General features: G+C 44.8%; 1 protein-coding gene across 1 annotated transcript; it reads right to left on the reverse strand.

Annotated features, from left to right (window-relative positions):
- Positions 1 to 646: 646 nt before the first annotated feature.
- On the reverse strand, positions 647 to 12,754 carry LOC120654802 (putative multidrug resistance protein). The gene is made up of 7 exons (XM_039932467.1): positions 12,563 to 12,754; positions 9,741 to 9,785; positions 9,603 to 9,657; positions 8,878 to 9,514; positions 8,247 to 8,787; positions 2,344 to 3,228; positions 647 to 2,269 (listed from the first exon to the last, which is right to left on the reverse strand). Exons 1-7 carry the CDS (start codon positions 12,752 to 12,754, stop codon positions 899 to 901), a joined length of 3,726 nt encoding a protein of 1,241 aa, XP_039788401.1. The 3' UTR covers positions 647 to 898.
- Positions 12,755 to 19,167: the final 6,413 nt, after the last annotated feature.

A 19,167-nucleotide genomic window follows, 5' to 3' on the forward strand; every position in this document is an offset into this window, starting at 1 on the left:
CCGGAGCTGCTTTGGCGATTTTCAACGCATGTACGAGGCGGATGCAACCGTGCAGGGTCGAGATTCACTGGAACCTCTCCACGCCTGTCCAAAGTTTGAAAGTTATAATTTCTTTTATACTTAAGTTGAACGAAATATCTAGCCATTAGATTGCTTCAGTACAATATGCACTGCTAGCTGTTGCAGTTACACGCAAGGTGATATTTTAGTTCCCGTTTGAAAAAAATAAAGGAATCATGGGTTTATAGTTCAGGTGTTAAATGTTCATACTTCAATCCAAGTACAAGCACTGGAACGCTATGTTTAGGGAGATTACATAAATGTAGACATACTGGGTTCATGCTAACGAAATTCTGCACTTATTCTGAAGGATGCCTGGCAACTAATTGATTTGTTCATCATGCAGAGTGTGCCTTGGAAGCTTTAACTGATTTTCTCAGTGGAGACACTAGAGAAGGAAATTACTGTAAGTTGCTCATATCTGAGCTTTGCAACAGCACCACTTATTTTTAATCCATTTCGAATATGTGCTTCTTTGTTCATCTGCGTTATTCAGTCAGCCCACGGGAAGCTGTTTTCGTTCCACTGCATCTTTCAATTAGCGCTGATCTAACTTTCCAAAATAAGTAGCTTGATACGATCCATGTAATCTTTGATCCAATTAGGTTCTTTGGCGTGCCTAAATTGGATGAATTCTTTCTCACAATTCATCATGTTCAGAAGTTGTATCAGGAAACTAGAAGCTTGGAACACTTCTATATACTGATAGAATAAAAAAACATGGGGCCGGGGGGGGGGGGGGGGGGGGGCGGAACAATGTGGTAAACAGATTAGTCTAGATGATGACTCGTTTAGATAGCTTGCACTTTTCGAAAATGCTCATGTTGCCGTAAAAACCTCAGTGTAGATTGCCTCCTTGTTGTAAGCTAACCAATCCGAAGTATTTTGCAGAGGGACCCTTGGCAATGAGGGATGTGTGCGTACCTTTCTCCACAACAACTCCTTTCTCAAGCACAACAATCAAGTCACATTTTTGGATAGTGCTAATTCTGTGTGCCACCACAACACTTGTCCTCCCGATCATCACTCTGTCCAATGCCTCTTGCACCACCTTTTCAGATTGGCTGTCCAGGGCACTTGTAGCTTCATCTAGTAGCAAGATAGCAGGGTTCTTTAGGATGGCACGAGCAATTGCAATGCGCTGCTTTTGTCCCCCCGAAAGATGTAAACCTCGCTCACCACACCATGTGTCATACCCGTCCTTGAGGCTGCTAATGAATTCATGTGCATTTGCAGACCTTGCTGCATTCTCAATTTCTTCCTCACTTGCTGTTTCAATGCCATACATGATGTTCTCTCTAATCGTACCTGCAAACAATGTTGGCTCCTGGCTGACCAAACCAATGTGCCGTCGCAAGGCTCGGAGATTATACATTTTTATGTCTATTCCATCGATCTTCACCACTCCCTGATGTGGGTCATAGAACCTCTCTATTAGCAATATGATGGTTGACTTTCCAGAACCATTTTGCCCAACAATGGCTGTTGATTTCCCTGGTTGTATGCTCAAGGAAAACTTTTTGAATATGATCACATTTGGCCTTGATGGGTATGCAAAATCTACTCCTACAATTTGCACATCACCTTGTACCTTCTCTGGCTTGTATCCCTTAGGATTGTCAGGCTCAATTTTTGTTTTGCGGTCAAGAATGGCGAACATCGAAGAGACCGCTTCAGCACCCTTAGCAAGGTCAGTTGTCATGCTGCCTGCATCTGCAATGACACGCCCAGTGCTTACTATAATCATGAAGGTTTGATAGAGTGCCTTGGCTGTAATTTGGTGGGCAGCCATGAGCTTTCCACCATACCAGAAGTTGAGGGGCCATGTGCATGCCATAAGGCCAACGGAGGTGCCAAGGGCAAGTCCTGCAAACCATGATTGCCGAATGTTTTCCTTCCGAGTAATATATTGTGCTTGGTCAAAAAGGCATAGAATAAGATCTTGCGATGAGAATGCAGTGATAGTATGGAGATTGGAGACGGCCTCAGCAGATAGTTTACTACTCTTGGATTGTGCCTCCATTGCTTTATTTGACACGCTTCTTAGTAAGATGTTACGAGCATAGAAGCAACAAATAATAAGCGGCTGCACTGCTATCATGACAAGGGCCAAGCGCCAAGCAATGACAAGACCCATCGTCCATGCAATGAGCACTGCAGAAACTGCCTGGATCACTAGTGCCATTCGGTCACCCGCAAGTGCCCTCACCTGCAACACAAATAATAGACACTTGTCAAAACAGTCTTTTAAATTCTAGAATTCAGTCTTGTGTATGAACTTACGATATTGGCATCTTTGGCAAGCAAGGAGCATACGGCACCTGTGGAGTTCCCATCACGATCAAACCAACCAATCTCAAAAGTAAGAATCCTTTTGAGTATCTGTTCCCTGATCCTCTTAGTGAGATATTCTCCCATGGCACCAAAGTTATAATGTTGCCCAATGTTGAGCAACAATGAAAGAACCGCAAGAGCGACAAAGATGAACGCATGGTCCCTGGTTCTGTTCTTTATCTCAGCATGATCTGTCAAGAAGTAGACCGAAAACATGCTGCCTATGATGTATGCATACATGGGCTGGATACCTCCAAACAGAGCTGCACTAAAGCTCCCTATCAGTGCATGCTTCCACTCTGGTGCATTAAGCATCAGCAACCTTTTAAAGGATGGCACATGAACCTTTGGCTTCTTATTGGTACAATCGTCAGCTCCTCCATCAACAGTTTGCCTGTTATCCAAACATAATATCCTGCTCATGTCGTGGCTCCCAGGTTTTCGAACAGAAGCTGAAGTATAACCAATTCTACCAATCTGCCTGTTGGCCTCACCATTGGTATCCCCAATCCGCTGGAGATGAACAAGAGATGAGTATAAGCCACTCTCATTGGCAATGAGCTCATGATGGGAGCCTAACTCCTTTACTTCACCAGACTGCATGACGGCAATCGTGTCTGCATTTCTGATGGTGGATAGACAATGTGCGATAACAATAGTAGTACGGCCCATGGAGGCTACTTGAAGCGCCTCTTGCACAACACTCTCTGACTGGGAGTCCAATGCACTAGTGGCTTCATCAAAAAGGAGAATCTTGGGTGACTTCAGTATTGCTCTAGCAATCGCGATCCTTTGCTTCTGCCCTCCAGACATTTGGATGCCACGCTCACCTACCTGTCATTACTTTGGAACATGTTACATACGAGTTGGAGTAACTAACTATTTCAATGAAGAAGGAAGATGTCCCATGCTCATAAATTTCAATAAGCTAAGATACCCATCTACAATTTTTATATGAATTACATATAATCTGAACTTATTACAAGGGCAATATAGTTGAGAAAAAAATAATACGAACTTTTTTTTGTAGTTTTCAAAATTAACAAACATTATTATCATCTATATGACTCTCTTTTATTTCTCGCTTTCAAACCTGCTTAAAAATCGAAGCTTATATACTACAAATAACCAATGACTATTCAATTGGTGAGTACATACCTCCTTAGTAGAGTACATTATTAGAAATATTGATGCAATACTTAATTAAGAAGACTTGGCGTGCACAGATGTTAATAAGTTTATTAGACAGCCAAAAAATTGGCTATTTGTACCGGTCATAGGGCTTTGTTTGTACCGGTTGAAGCAACCGGTACCAGCTGGCCGGTACTAAATGCAGGATACTTTAGTACCGGGCCAAGATGTCGACCGGTACTAAATATTACCCTTTAGTACCGGTCGATATTATTGACCGGTACTAAATGGCCTCGCCATTTTAGTACCGGGCCAAAACACCAACCGGTACTAAATGATGATTTTTAGTACCGGCTGGTGTTATGGTCCGGTACTAAATGGTATCAGGAGGCGTCAAATTTAGAACCGGTACTAAATGCACTCTCGAGATTATTTAGTACCGGTCCTAAATGCGACCGGTACTAATGCTCATAGACGAATGACTAGTTTTCTTGTAGTGGATGACACGCTAAGTACACAGACCTGTCACCTGCGGCTAATAATTTTGTGTGCAGGTGTGGAATGGGGGTGTTTAATAAACTCTCTTGAGAGAGTGCAAGTTCTAGGATTTACTAGAAGCTGTTAAGCACTGTGTCAAACAAGCAAAAAGCTAGCAGGATATGCTGCCCAGACATTAAGTGTAACCCAATCCATGGAGACCAATGACCATATACGAGTGTAAAATTTTGCAACTGGAGTCCTAAAAACTTTATCGTGGTGTCTAAGTGGTGCTTCTTGCATCAGGAATAAAATCCACTCTATCTTTGGTTTTACTAAAATAAAAATGAAAGGAACCCTCTAGTTAGTGGGAACGTATCTGGTGGAAACCACAGTATTCGTGAAAACCTGTGCAAACCATGGCAAAAAAATCATCTAAATTCACGAAAAAAATCACACATGTAGATGATATGATGATACACAACTTTATAAAATATCATGTCCAAACTCGACTTCATTTGTGAGATATAAAAATTACAAATTTCTAACAAATCATTTGGACAGCTTCTTGGCTTCAAATTTTTTATTTTTATATCTCATAAACGAAGTCAAGTTTGGACAAAATATTTTACAAGATTGTGTATCATCATATCATCCATATCTGCGATTTTTTCGTGAATTTAGATGACTTTTTTGTTGTAGTTTGCACGGGTTTTCACGAAAGTTTAGTTTCTACCAGATATGTTCCCTTAGTTATTAGCCATCCCTTGATTTTGTAGGATAAAACAATGCAGAATTGAGTCTAATAGTATTATACTATGTGGTGCATAGAAATTTGATTTCATTTGTTTCCAATTATAGTGAGTGATTTTTTAGGAAGAATCTATCAAATTTTCCGGGCGCCAATCACATCATGATTCATGGATATAGAAAACTGCATAATCTTCTCCTTGGTGTGGGGTGCTTCTGTGGTATTAGCTGCTGATGTTCGCTTTGTGAATTAATTCGGAGCTCCTTGATTGTCCAGCAACGATGTCACAAGGTAGACTCCGTCATTTGTGGGTTGCCTTCGAGTGCTAGTGGGATGCTCCGGGTTAATTGTTTGGGCTGTGAGACGTGATAGCGATACAGCTGGTGACGTGTAGGTAAAAAAGAAATAAAATCACTAAAGTGTGGGATGATGAACCAAAGCAGAGCATAGAAGCAAAGAGCTGTGAGACGGTGTCTCAAAGTGTGTGCAAGATCATCGCTTCACAGCTTGCTTTCCTCCTCTCTCACTGCCAAATCATGATGTTAACGCTTGCTCCGACTAGTTAATAAAGCTCCCTCTTTACCCGAAAAAAAAATCATGATGTCAGCTATCATCGCAGCTACGGTTTTGAGAATGTCCTAAGGGCACCCAACGGTATTGTACACATCACCTATAGGTAAAGTAGATAACTCCAACAATCTTAAAATATACAAATAGCAGGATAAAATTACCCTCTCTCCACCGCTCGTCCTCACCCAGCATAAAAAGACGTGCAATCGGCTTTCGCTTAACTCAGCGAACTACGTTTCTCTTTTCTCGTTCCTCTCTCCTAGGATGAAAAATGACGTGGAATTGTTGCAGATAGCTGATATGGTACAGTCGCGGGTGTGAGTCGATACTAAGGCCCCGTTTGGAAGCTCCAAGATTTTGAAGAATTTAGAATCCAAAATCTTTATAAAATCTATGTGCCTTCCAAACGGGCCGATTCAGCCTAGGATTCTCGAATCAAGATTTCAGGATTTTGGAAACCCGGAAGCTGGCGGTGGGTGGATTCTACCAGCTATTGGCTTGTGAAATTACTATTTTGCCCATGGGTATTCCAAACAAATTACATCAATCTGCCATCTCTCTCCCTTCTACGCTCCGCCTTGCTCGTGGCGGCGCGGCCGCGGCGGCGGCTCCTCTTCCGCCGACCCCAACTCACCCCATTAGATTCTCGCTACCCCACCCCACCCTCTCCCCCTGCAGCCCACCCCACCCGATGCTGCAGCTTCTCACCGGCCATTGCACCAGATAGCGCAGCAGCTCCCTGCCCGCAGCCCGCGACGCGTCGTGGCTCCTAGCCTGTGGCCAGCCCAGCGGCGCGCGCGGCCTGCTCGGCACCGCGGCTTCCCGCCTGCCGCTCGTGCCTGCCCAGCGCCGATAGGGGAGGCTAATTTACGGTCACCCGTTACTTGGCGTCCGTACGGTCGATTCTCAGACCACATTAATATTTCTTTTTTTGGTAACTTTTTGTCATTTTGTGATTTAAATTTTTCAAAAAAGAAAGAATAAACTGAAAGAGAAGTTTTGAGAAAAAAATTTGAAGAAAAATTTTCATCCAAAACAAAAAACTCAGATAAAAAAAACTTTTGCATCCATAAAACCAAAAAACTCAAGTATTTTTTTTAAAAAAAATTGCATCAAAAAAGAAAAAAAAGAAAAAAAAATTTACCCGGGGCTCCCCGCCTCCCCCAAGCCGCTAGCCGCACGCCGCCCCCCTCTCCTCCGCCGGCCCCGCCGCGCCGCCCGACTCCCCGCCACCAGCTCGGCTGCGCCGCCGGCTCGCAGCGCCTTCCCTCCCCGCCGCCCGCTCGGCAGCGCCACCCCTCCCCACTGTCGGCACGCTGCACCTTCTCTCCCCGCCGCCGGCGCGCCGCGCCTCCCATGGAGGAAGAGGGAGGGTGAGTGGAGACGAAGGAAAAAAAGGGAAGGTGAAGGGGAAAAGGAAGGAGGCGGAACAGGGGGTTCACGTGGGCACGGGCCCCATCACGTTGGTTGTCGCCCATGACTTCGCTTCCGTACGAGCGATGGTAAAATCAGGATTGGGAGCGTCGACAGTCCTGACCCCTGCCTGCCCAAAGCCCCAAACCGTTGTTGCCGCTCCTCCCGCCCAACGCCGACCGTCTCCACCCCTCCCTGCACCGACCGCCACTGGCGCTCGTCGCCCCTGTGCCGACAGTCCCCGCCACTAGTCTCCGCGCCCTCCTCATAGTTCTTCACTGCCGCCGGCGCTCGGCACCTCTCTCCGTCCCTCCCCACCATGCATCCACGCGGCCTTCATCGCTCATCGTCCCCAAGGCCGCGGCCCCCCGTCCCGCCAAGGTCGGCAGCACCCATCCCCGCGACTCCGCAAAGGCACCCGTCCCTCACACGGCTAGGCGCGAGGGGCGACCGGTCCCGTCTCAGGCAAGAACCAGAATGGATTTGCAAGGGGAGTGTGAGGATGAATGTTTGTTTTGCTAGAAAGGTGTGTGATCTCTGTTTGATGCGGCAGCTGGTAGTAATCGTTTATATAGTAGAAAAAAAGGAAAAGAAATGCTAAGGACAAATAAGGGATATATGAATCGAAATTCATAAAAATCTGATTCTAGAATCTAAGGATCCAAACAGCACACTTTAGATTCTAACCATAATCCAGATTCTAAAAATCCACCTAGGGTCCCAAACGGAGCCTAAAACTACTTGACAGAGTACACATCACAAAGTAAGAATGGAGAGCTATAGATGTGCAAAAGTGAATTGAAATATTGACTCTTATTTTCCGTACTAGATATCATTATCGTTTCTTAGATTTGTAGGTCAAACTACCAGTGGCCCGAGATCCAGACCAAATCCGCATCAAATTATTTTTATTAAACATGCCGACATAAATTATTCCAGACCACCCATTGCATATGAAAAATCAAACTGCACCTGCACCACCCCATCAAAGGTAGAGACCCATAAGTAGTGCAGGAGCATGCTGGTGGCGGTACTTTTAATTGTTACACGCTATTGATGGCTAAGATGATGAGCATGACTAGTCAAGCAAGCAGGAGGATATGCACAACAGCCGCTCAACGCTATGTATTAGTGTCACTAACCAAGTCAAAGTGTTTCTCCTGTGAAACCAAATCAAACCGGATTGATTGCTAGAGCAACCATTTTCTATCAAATTGAAGTAGAACCAATGCAAGATCCAAACCGCTGCAACCAGTTTCCACTCGTTAGCAGCTTGATTTGTAGGGTGTATTTTAACTTCCTACTACTCCCTCCATTCTAAAAATGTAGGTTATTTTAGTTTTTTTAGATTCATAGTATTTGCTATATACCTAAATATAATGTATACATAAGTGCATAGTAAAATTTATAAATTTAGAATAGATGGAGTTATATGTTTGCAGGAATGATTGGTTCAAATTTGAGCACGAAAAAGCAGCGCAAATTATTACAAACTTCTAGTAAAAGTTACCTGTGTCTCGTAGCCCTGCGGCAGCTGCGAGATGAAGTCGTGGGCGTTGGCTGCATTGGCTGCGGCGACGATCTCCTCCTCCGTGGCGTCCTCCTTACCGAACAGTATGTTCTGCCGTATGGTCGTTGCAAACAGCGCGGGCTCCTGGCTGACGAGGCCCATCTGCGCGCGGAGCCACTTGAGCCGTAGTCGCCGGATGTCCACGCCGTCCAGCATCACATCTCCGGCCGACGGGTCGTAGAACCGCTCTAGCAGGGCGATCACCGTCGACTTACCCGACCCGCTGGCCCCGACCAGCGCAACCGTGTGGCCCGCCGGCACGCGCAGGCTGAGTTTGGTGAAGACGGGGCTCTGCGGCCGCGACGGGTAGCAGAACGTGACGTTCCTGAGCTCCAGCTCCCCGGCGACGTCGTCCAGCTCCACGCCGGCGTCGCTCTCGGAGTCGATCTTGGGCACCCGCCGGATCATCTCCATGATTCTCTCCGCCGCCGCGCTCGCCTCGGAGAAGTACTTGACGTTCGACAGCCCCCACCCCAGCGCCCTGCATATAATTCAATTTGGATCGTCAATTAACGGAACCAGCCATCTTCGTTCGTACAATGATCGATGAAGCGAAGCTTGGGTTACGTACGTGCCGCCGCCGACAATGGCGGTGGAGACGGCGAACACAGTGCCGCCCTGGTAGCCGTGGTACATGACGAGGCGGCTGCCGTACCAGACGTTGAACGCCCAGACGGCGAAGGTGACGCCGTTACTGCCGACGGCGACGCCCTTGACGAGCCCCTGCCTGAGCCCGAGCCGCGCGGGCTCCTCGAGCGCGGCGGCGAAGCGCGCCACGGCGCGCGTCTCCGCCGCAAACGAGTAGACCGTGCGCACGGACGAGACGGCCTGCTCGGCCACGGCGCCCGCGAGCGCGTAACGCTCCCTGACCCGGCGCGCCAGGCCGGTGAGGACGCGGCCGTACATGACGCCCGGGACGACGAGGAGCAGCACGGACGGCGGCGCGGCGAGGGCGAGGCGCCACGCCAGCGCGAACGCCACGGCGTAGCTGCCGACGAACATGGTGGCGTTGGCCACCAGGTTGGGCACCCTCTCGCTCAGCACGTCCTGCACGGCGAGGCTGTCGCTGGACAAGCTGGCCACTACCTCGGACGCCAAGCCCGCCCGGAGGTCGAAGTACTCCATGTCCTGCCGGAGCACCGCACGGAGGTAACGCGCCCGCATGCGCGACGCCTGCCGCTCCGCCGTGCGCGCCCAGCAGTAGCCCTCTGCAACGAACGCAGATCGATCGAACTCAGGGTCGTCAGGGTACCTGTAGATCGATCCCGGGTACCGGTACTTGCATTGTGTGCTTACCTAGGAACGCCATGATCGAGGAGGCCAAGGCCAAGAAGAGGAGCTTCCTCACGTTCTGGGCGTAATTAGCTAATTAATTAGTATCAGATCGGAGGTGAGAGATGTATGGAACCCATGATTATTATATCGGTTAGTTACCTCATTGATCTTGGAGCTGAACTCCTGGAGTTGGTCGGGGCGCGACTACTAGAAAAAGGGGTATTAACGACGGGAAATATGGTCGTTAAAAGTCTTTATGTGGTTGTTAAAAGCTTTTAACGACAGCATTTAGGTGGCCGTCCATGGTCGTTAAAGGCCCCCTCGTTAATACTATTAACGACCACATACAATTTACTGTCGTTATATTTTTGACGACAGGAGATCATGTGGTCGCTGATAATATACTATTAATGACGACATTTAAAGTATCAACGACCATAGGCTCCCTCGTTAATATTACTGCGCCGTCTAGACAGTGCTATCAAGGACCACCATTTTGTGGTCGTTATTTTTCCTAAGCTATCAAAGAGCATTAATGACCAATTTGTTGCAATACGCTCTGTATTTTTTCTCTAATTATTTCACGTTGTTGGCTACCTATAGGATGCAATTTTCACTATATATAAGGAACTGCTTGTTTTTTCTAAGAATGGTAAAATATAATTTATAAATATTCAATAGCATTCAATGTTACAATAATTGAAAATCATCAAGTCAGAGGCCAGATATATAATCCTAGACATTAAACTAATGGCTGTGAGCCAGGCAACTTCAAGCCTATCGTATATTTACAAGATGCTAGCAACAATCTTGAGAAGGAACATGTCTTTTCAGATTTCTGCTCATTAACTGAAGGCTCCTACCATGTAATTTTCTTCATCTTGAACCTGCAATATCCAAACTTACCACTGTGAACTGGATGTTATGTAATTGAGAGAGAGCTGTATAAGACATGTGCTGCATAAAAAACATGCATAGCACTAACACTGTGGTCTACTGTATATAAATTTTGTTCACCGTAATAGAATTTTTTATAAGCAAGTTTCATGACACTGGAAGACATGAGCAGATGTTACATGTGTACCAATAGTTATTTTTCATACCATGATGTGGTGAATATGCTGAAACCTGAGAAATGCATCTCCCTCTTGCATGGGACCATTCTTGATCAGCGACCATCATGTCTTCGTTGGTCATTTCAGAATGCATCCTGTGTTGTGGTGCAACACTGCCATTACCCTTGTTCGATGTCTCTATCATCATTTGTGAAGCACCCATCTGCATATTTGTTCATCGATGAGGAACATACGTCTTAGCTAATATTAATCATAAACAATTCATTAATATAATTTCAGGCCAGTGGTTCTGCATTTTATCACTATCTGATTGTTTAATTTTTTTTGCAGATTTCATGATAAATCTGGATTATAGCATATGTGACATGTTTTTTTGTGCCCTGCCATCAGACAAGGAATATGTAAAATTCTGAGAAACTAAATGCAGCATCTCCCTCTTCTGTTCCTCCTTTCTCGATCATCAGGCATCATGTCTTAGTAGTGAAAGTTTCAGATAACCGAAGAAACGGACAAAATAATAGATATGACCTGCAGACTGCAGTGCATAAACAGTTCTAATTAGAACTCAACCTCAAAGCAAAAAAATTGAATTATGCCACATTAAGAAATTTATCTTGAAAGGCAAATTTTGGAGCATAAGTTTTTTCAAACACAAAACCAATAACAAGACTAAACCAGAGTTCAATCACAGAGCAAGTGTAGTTTGTTAGTCTATATTTTTTCTATGTCAACGAGAAGTAATATGTCTGGTGTGCTGAATCATCACGGTAATATTTATTTTTCTTAAGCTGATGGCGTTCCTAGATTAATGACTATGATCCTGCAAAAAAACGAAAACTCAGAAACTTCTCTATACAACAATGAAGGGATGGCACTGACGGTAAGGGACGCATGCATAAATTAGAAGATTCAGATGCAAAATTGAACAAAAAGGAAACCACGTCATCTCATATATTATTCTACTTAACCCTTATACTATCTGCGGTTTCAAAAGCTAACATGTAGAATCAGGGGACTAGTTTATACCCGCAGTGTCCAGAATGAGCGGCGTCAACCATGGTAGGATGCAGAATCTTAAGAGCCAATAGCCCAATACTTTTTTTTTTTTGCACACATGATTGACCATCGCAGAGCTTCGAAGATGGAAAGTCGGAGCGGAAAGGTGCCGGGAGTGATAAACAAAACATCTCAAGATCCAATTTCGAAGGGGCAGAGAGTCGGCCAGTGATCTCAAGGAATCTAGAGAGGGGTGTATACCTGCGTGGCTGCGTACTCGCACACAGACTGCCTGCGGAAGTAACGCATGACGCGCAGCCAGACCGTGACGCTGCAATGCGTTCGTCGGTTCACCCAAGAGCGCTTCCCATCCCAGCTTCTGAGGCCAATCTTGCCGCATCAACGCATATGCAACAGGAACCACCATACTCACCGGCCTCACAGGCGCACCAGCACACGCCGAATTGCTGTTGCCGATGCCTAAGCCTGATAGGAAGCCGTCGAAGTTCGGGCTCCAAGTCGCGGGCCATATCGACGGTGCGGCGGCCGGTGACGGTGGACGCGATCGCTCGGAGGGAGCGGCGGCCGGTGGATGCCACGTCCGTGAGATCTGCAGTTGCAGCAGGGAGAAAAACGAATTAAATGGAGGAAGGACGGGATCTACAATTAGATAGAGAAACTGATTTGGGGTTTGTCCCCCACGACGTGTGGTGGATCGGAAGATAAGTATGTTTCTTGTTACTGCCTCTGGCCGTGTGGTTGAGGTACTGCATTAACGACCGCAAGCGCAGATCAGCAACGACGCCTCCAAATGTCGTCGTCGGGACTCTTGTGCAGCGCCAGGATAGACCCCAGATGCCACCCGACGACCACACATTGTGTGTCCCGTTATTCTCGGGTCGTTGATACATGGTTTTCTAGCAGATCGTTGGCAATGTGGCTGAAGATGAGCATCCTCACCGGCGTCGACAGGGCTTCGCCAATGGCGCCCACCAAGCCCAGGGCCATGAGTGCCACGTCCGCGGCGTCCGCGTGCGCGAACACTGACATGAACGACGACCCTGGCGCTGGCGACGGGGCGTCTTCCTTGGTGGTTGCCATGTGCGTCCGGCGAGCTAGCTAGTTACTAGCTCGCAGCCTTGATCCACGCACGGCGAGTCGTAGCGTTCTGAGTTTTGGCTTGGCTGACGGCCAAAGGTTAGGCAGTAGGATAAGTACTCCGTGCGCGTGTGGTGAGGTGCGCACTCTTTTACGGCAACGTATAAGTGCAAACTTCGTGCAAACCTATTAAAAAAAATTTCAAAAAATTCTGAAAAAAAATCATGAATGTGCTTCTCATCTTACCTCATCTATATATAAAATTTCATGATTAAATTCATCTTACTTTAAAAGTTACAAAAAAGACAACAAATTTGTCTTTTTTGTAACTTCTAGAGTAAGATGGATTTGATCATGAAATTATATATATATATATATATATATATATATATATATATATATATATATATATATGAGGTAAGCTGAGAATAACATTCATGGTTTTTTTTTGAATTTTTGAAACTTTTTTTAATAGATTTGCACAGAATTTGATTAAAACTTAGTTTGCACTTGATACGTTGCCCTCTTTTACTTTTACAGTGAGAGATAATGGGCATCTCCGGCGGTTCCCAATAAAATGCTATTGGAATGCCCAATGATGGGCTTACAGTCGCCCGCACCCACCCAAACTCACGGTCGACGAGCAATGCGGTGGACTCCGCCCACGTGATTATCTGTTCTACGAACGGCCAGTTCTCTCACTCTTCCCTTCCCCCTCATCTCTTTCCTCTCTTTTATTTTTCTCTAGATCCCACTCCAGGGGAGCTCCGCCCCCTCGGGCGAGCGGCGGGATCCGCCCCTCAGGGGAGCGACGCGGCGTGTCGGCAGCGAGGGGCTTCCCAGGGGAGGCGACTTTGGCTGGGTGGAGTGGGGTGGGGAGCGCTCCGCCCACAAGGCGAGCAGCGCGGCGGGCCGGCGGCGGGCTCCGCCCCTCAGGGTAACGGCGCGGCAGGGAGGAGCGGCGCAGCAGGCCGGCGGCGGCGGCGACCTCCCCCGGGCGCTCGCGGCAACAAACTCCTGGGGCAGCAAAAGTTTTGGATGGATGCAGTGCTTTTTTTTCTTTTTAAACAAATTGGATGCAAAAGTTTTTTATAGAACTTTTTGTCCCAAACTTTTTCAGTTTTAGATTTGGATGCAAAAAAAAAATCTTCAATTTTTTCAGAACTTTCTATTTAAAACTTTTTTGTCATAAAAGTTTTCCCTTTCTCATTGCAAAATATTTTTCTAGAAAAGTTTCGCGGGACAATTTTTGCCAGAAAATGACAAAAAAATACTGGAAAAGAAAAAACAAACGGTCGGGAGTCGGGACTCGGGAGATCGACCGTAGGAGCCCTCCCTACGGTCGACTGTAAATTAGAATCGCCCATTGGAATGTCCTAATGCCATTTTCATAGATTATTGAGAGAAATATTTTTATAGTTTCCTAATAATTTTGTTCCAATACAATTAGTATATTTGGAGAACATGAACTCTCTTTTTATTTGAGGGGGAGTTGGGATGAAATATTAGGACAAACCAATAATTATTGAGGAAAGAGAGATGTACTAGGGATCTGCTGGAGCACGTTCTATTCCCACTGGTAGTAGTTTATTGGAGAACGGGAACTGCTAGACATGCTCAACTCCCAATGTGCCAGATTATCTACTAGTTTCTATGGTATTCATTAAGCTGCCAAATCAGCAATTTAGTGATGTGTGGCATGTGCGTTAATAAGAAAAGAAATCGTTTCTCACGCAGAAAGCGATATCTGCGGGCAATATTGCATTTAGCTATTAGCGAGTACTATCTCCAGAGGACCCTAATAAACCTTCCTAATAAATAATTCAGAGATGCTTTTGTAATAATAATTATATCACATACGACTACCGTATTGGGAGAAGAGAACTCTCTGCTATTCAAAAGAAGATAGGATAAAATATTAGGACAGACAATATTAAGGAAACGGAGAGCGAGGTAACAGAAACTACTGAAGTACATCTTTTTCCAACTTTTGGAGTATATCTTTTTCCAACTTTTGGAGTATGTTAGGGAAAGAAAAATTGCTAATAGCACCAGCATAGTGCTGGGCGCCCTCCTTTAATTTACATGGTGCTGGCAGCAAGCACTGACATTACGAGCCCGATTGGTAGGATGCTAAGTTTTACCAAGCCAAAATTATGGCAAGCTAAACTGTGGGCAGGAATTTTAGATATTCATTTGATTGAGTGTCAAAATATGACAACCAATATTTTCCCTCTTGTAAGACCTACGAAGTTTTTAGTAACTTGTCATAGTTTTGGTCACAAATATTGAAGTGAATTTGTTTTAAAAAAAACAAATATTGAAGTGATCAATTCTTAGACATCAACTAATTGATAGTCAAATTTTATTGGTATGCCTTCATTTTCGTTCGGTAAAAATTTAGTACTACGAAAATGGTTTGTTAGGGCAGATCAAAACCTATTTTTAGGGGTGGGTGCGGTACTCGCCTCTACTACGCAGCTAAAAATACTGTTTACAGGGGGTGAACAACGCGTCCGCCCCTGAAAATCTCATTTCTTGCGGAGACTCATTTCTTGCGGAGGGTGACGGGTGACCTGACCCTGGAAATGGTTAGGGGGTGACCGCCTTTGGAAAGAACTAACCCATCAAAAAATTGAATTTAAATCTTTTGAAACTATTTTCTGCTATTTTTAAAAATTTGGATTCCACCGAAGCTTTTAGTTCGCGATTGAATATAGTGATAGACATGGAACATGTTTCCTAAAAATGTGACTCATTTTTAGGGGTGGGTGAGGTGCTACAGTAATCTCACTCTTTTTTAGGAATGAGTCACATTTTGGTCCACTCTTGGGAAAAAATTAGAGCATTGCTACAAATTGTTTTTTAGTAGTGATTGGAAGCCAACCAATTATGCTCTACATGCCCGGTCTTATTACTGTTGATGCTTTGCTTCATCTCTTGCTGGTAACCCGAATGCAACGGAGGATTCACACGGCTGGTAGATAATTTTGTTGCTCGTCCTGAAAGTATCCATGCATTCAATAACAGCCTTCGTAGATGCTTTTGCTTCGGTTCTATGTGTAGTTGTAGTACCTTCATAAGTTTTCTCTCGCTGATTTATTTCAAAAAAAAAGTTTTCTCTCGCTGGCATTCTTTTTCTGTCTTCCTAACTTGCCGGCGCATTTTTTTTCTTGTTCAATCGGGCACTTTATTGTTTTATCTAGTAGATCTCCTCCGTACTCTTCACGTCATGTCCTGTCGCTATAATCTGTTCATGAATATCTTGGGCAGTTGTTCCCCAACGTGATCGATACACAGTTAACTGATTTATCGCCCCCTATTATTGGCCCCAGCTTCCAGCTTACAATAAAATGCATATTTTTCTTTAATTTTAGGAAGCTCTCCTGATGATAGCACCGGGCAAATCACGAAGATGCACCATTATTTTTATTCGTGATCCGATCCATTAAATATTGCACGGTCTGGATCACGTGGCCTGAAGATATGAAGGACTTGTGAGTATCTCACAATTCTTTATTGTGCTATTAGTTTAGAGGCAAACGCCTGACAATCTTGTGTATTTATAGAAATTGTACAGGCCGGACACGATCTCTCTTTGTGCATCAACAAATATAAAAGTCGATATGGGTAGCCCCTTTGGAAATTTCAGATACGGTTTCAGGCTTTCAGCGACCCATCAGCCCCGCCAGCTTGGCCCAGAGAGAGCCAATCAACTTGAACGATTTGGAACCGACGGGTTTGGACAGGTTTCAACGGCTATGCAGTGGTAGGTAGCAGTGGGCAAGGTGCCAGCCGGTACAGAGCTGCTCGCTGCCAGGCAGCAGCAGCACACGATCGAGCTCAGTGCTGCAGGCGTGGAGCGGCCAGTGTCAGGAGCGGTTTTCAATTCGCAACAAACCAAAATAATCGGAACTGCTGCGCAAGAGCTTGCGGCTGGTTCTTCGACCGGGTGGCTGGGTGTAAGGAGGATCGGATACGGATGGATGTTATATTTGTTTTCACATTTTCAATCAAATTCGGATCAGACCACGGATAGTCTCGGATACAGATATAATTACATATTGCTTCACTTATAAATACGAATAGATGTGTATCGAATACGGAGTGAGCCGAATGCGGATAACGTCGGACACGGATATTTCTTCGGATATCGAGTAAAGGCAACATTCATACATGGCACACGTGTTGTAACCATTTTAACACCCTACAAGTCCAAATTCTAACTAGATTACACTTAATTACATGATATTTCTAACTTATTGCATAGATGAGAGATTCGGTCACACGAGTACTTGACATTCATATTTGAAATCGGTGTGCTATCATGCAACATCTCTTTTCTGTATTGGCAAATATAGTTCAACAATAAATTTGCAATTTATACCAATTGGACATAAACAGGAGTTCAACAATCGCAATGTGGGATAATTTTTGGGTGGAAAGTATTTTCAATTGTTTTGGTTCTTTATAGTGTACTAGTAATTATATCCGCGTGGCACGCACGTGCTATTTGTTGATTTGATAATAGTTAAAATTTAATATATTAGAAAAATCTTTTTTCTACTCTTAAAATATGTAGAAATCAATAACTTTCGATTCAAATAAACATGAGATGAGCATAGATTCAAGATATGCGAAACAAATGAAAACACAAATGTTTACGCAGAAAAACTAAATGTAGTCACGGAAACAAACTTTGCTACTGAGTGGATTTTGTGTATAGGTCTATCCGCTAAAAATAACATGCATTATAGCCGGCAACTCAACAAAGTAGTATTTGAGTAACGAGTACAAAACATTCTTTGAGTAAAAAAATACAAACAGGCTACAAGTTATGCTGCTCCTAGTATGTTTTAGTTAAGGAACTAAGTAAATATTGAATTAAGTCTATCATTACAGTCTACGATTGCAAAGCTCTTGTTTTGAGAAAAAGGCAAGGTGAGCACACGTGGTGCGCCCGCTTGTGGGCAAAGCGTCGAGCACTTGGAGCTCACATACACGACAGCGAGGCAACGACGAGCGCCACCGAGCTGCACCTCCCCTGCCACTCTGTAGCGTTTTATTTAAAAAATTATTGTATTTTTATCATAGTTTATCGAAAAGCTCTCTCAAATTTCGCAGCAATGCGCGGAAAATCACCTAGTATATATCGTCTAGCAACTCCACCAGTGAAAGTGCATCTAGGCCCCTAAATTGATTTTAGTGATTCATGACAATCACAATTTAGGATATGATGCTTTCAATAAGATGTGTGCAGGAATAAATGAAATAACCAAGAAGATGATGAAAGGAATGTCCCCAAATCAAATTCATTGTATGGTGGATTCTATCGGAGATTTAATTTTAATTTTCGATTTAAAATTAAGTATAAGACCATCGTACTATCAAGGGGCACGCATTTTATTGATCTAAGTTGTCAAAGTGCTTAATTTGAGATGACTTTTACCTATGAGAGACACGTTTCACCTCACAAAACACTTGTGCACAAACCTTTCTGCACCGGGTCGGAAGATCCAGCCCCCCTGTCGGTTCCTCTCTGGACAAGGCCAGATGATCCGGCCCTTGTGGTTTTTGTGAGTCCGAACCTCTCTGTCCAAGTTCGGATGATCCGGCCCTCTCCCGGATGATCCGGATCTGGAACTTTGTGAGCGCCTGGTAGTCTCTGGACAAGTCCGGATGATCCGATCCTATGCCGGATGATCCGAATCTGTGAGTTTTCGAATGTGTTTTTAGCCTATTTTGTTACCCACCCGGATGATCCGAGGTTACCCCGGTGATCCGGAACCCACAGAAAATACACATAACGGTCACTTGCGGGCGTGGGAGTATAAATACCCCCTCACCCCCGTCATTTACTTCTCTCGGCTCTCACGACCAACCACGCCCCCATAGCATTCACTCCTTCACTCTTCTCCATTCAAAAGTTTGATTCTTGCAAGGATTCACCTAGAGATTGAGAGGAAGTGAGATTTGTGGGTTGGTGTGTGAGCACTTTGTGAGGTTCACTCGTTCATCTCAAGAAGCACTTGAAGTAACCTTTGATTCATCGATTCGCGTTTGTTACTCTTGGAGCTTTGCTCCTAGACGGTTAGAGGTGCTGGTGAGCTCTCATTCCTTTGTGGTTAAGCCTCTGAAAGTTTGTATTACCCCTTCTCTTTGTGAGAACAATTAGTAAGTATCTCAATCCTCCTACATGGTTGATTGGGCGAGGAAAAGGGTTATAGGGCAACCCTGTTCTTTGTGAGCCCCTCAACGGAGACGTAGCTCCTTCGTGGAGTGAACTTCAACATAAATCTTGTTTCTTTACTTTTTGCTCTTCATATTGTTCTTGAGCTCGTTTTGATCCGATCTACTTTTTAGTACCATATCTCTTGTGTAGAACTTGTTCACAAGCTTAATTACTTCATTTGTCA

This window comes from Panicum virgatum, chromosome 1K (assembly GCF_016808335.1).
Source record: "Panicum virgatum strain AP13 chromosome 1K, P.virgatum_v5, whole genome shotgun sequence".
Lineage (NCBI taxonomy): Eukaryota > Viridiplantae > Streptophyta > Magnoliopsida > Poales > Poaceae > Panicum > Panicum virgatum.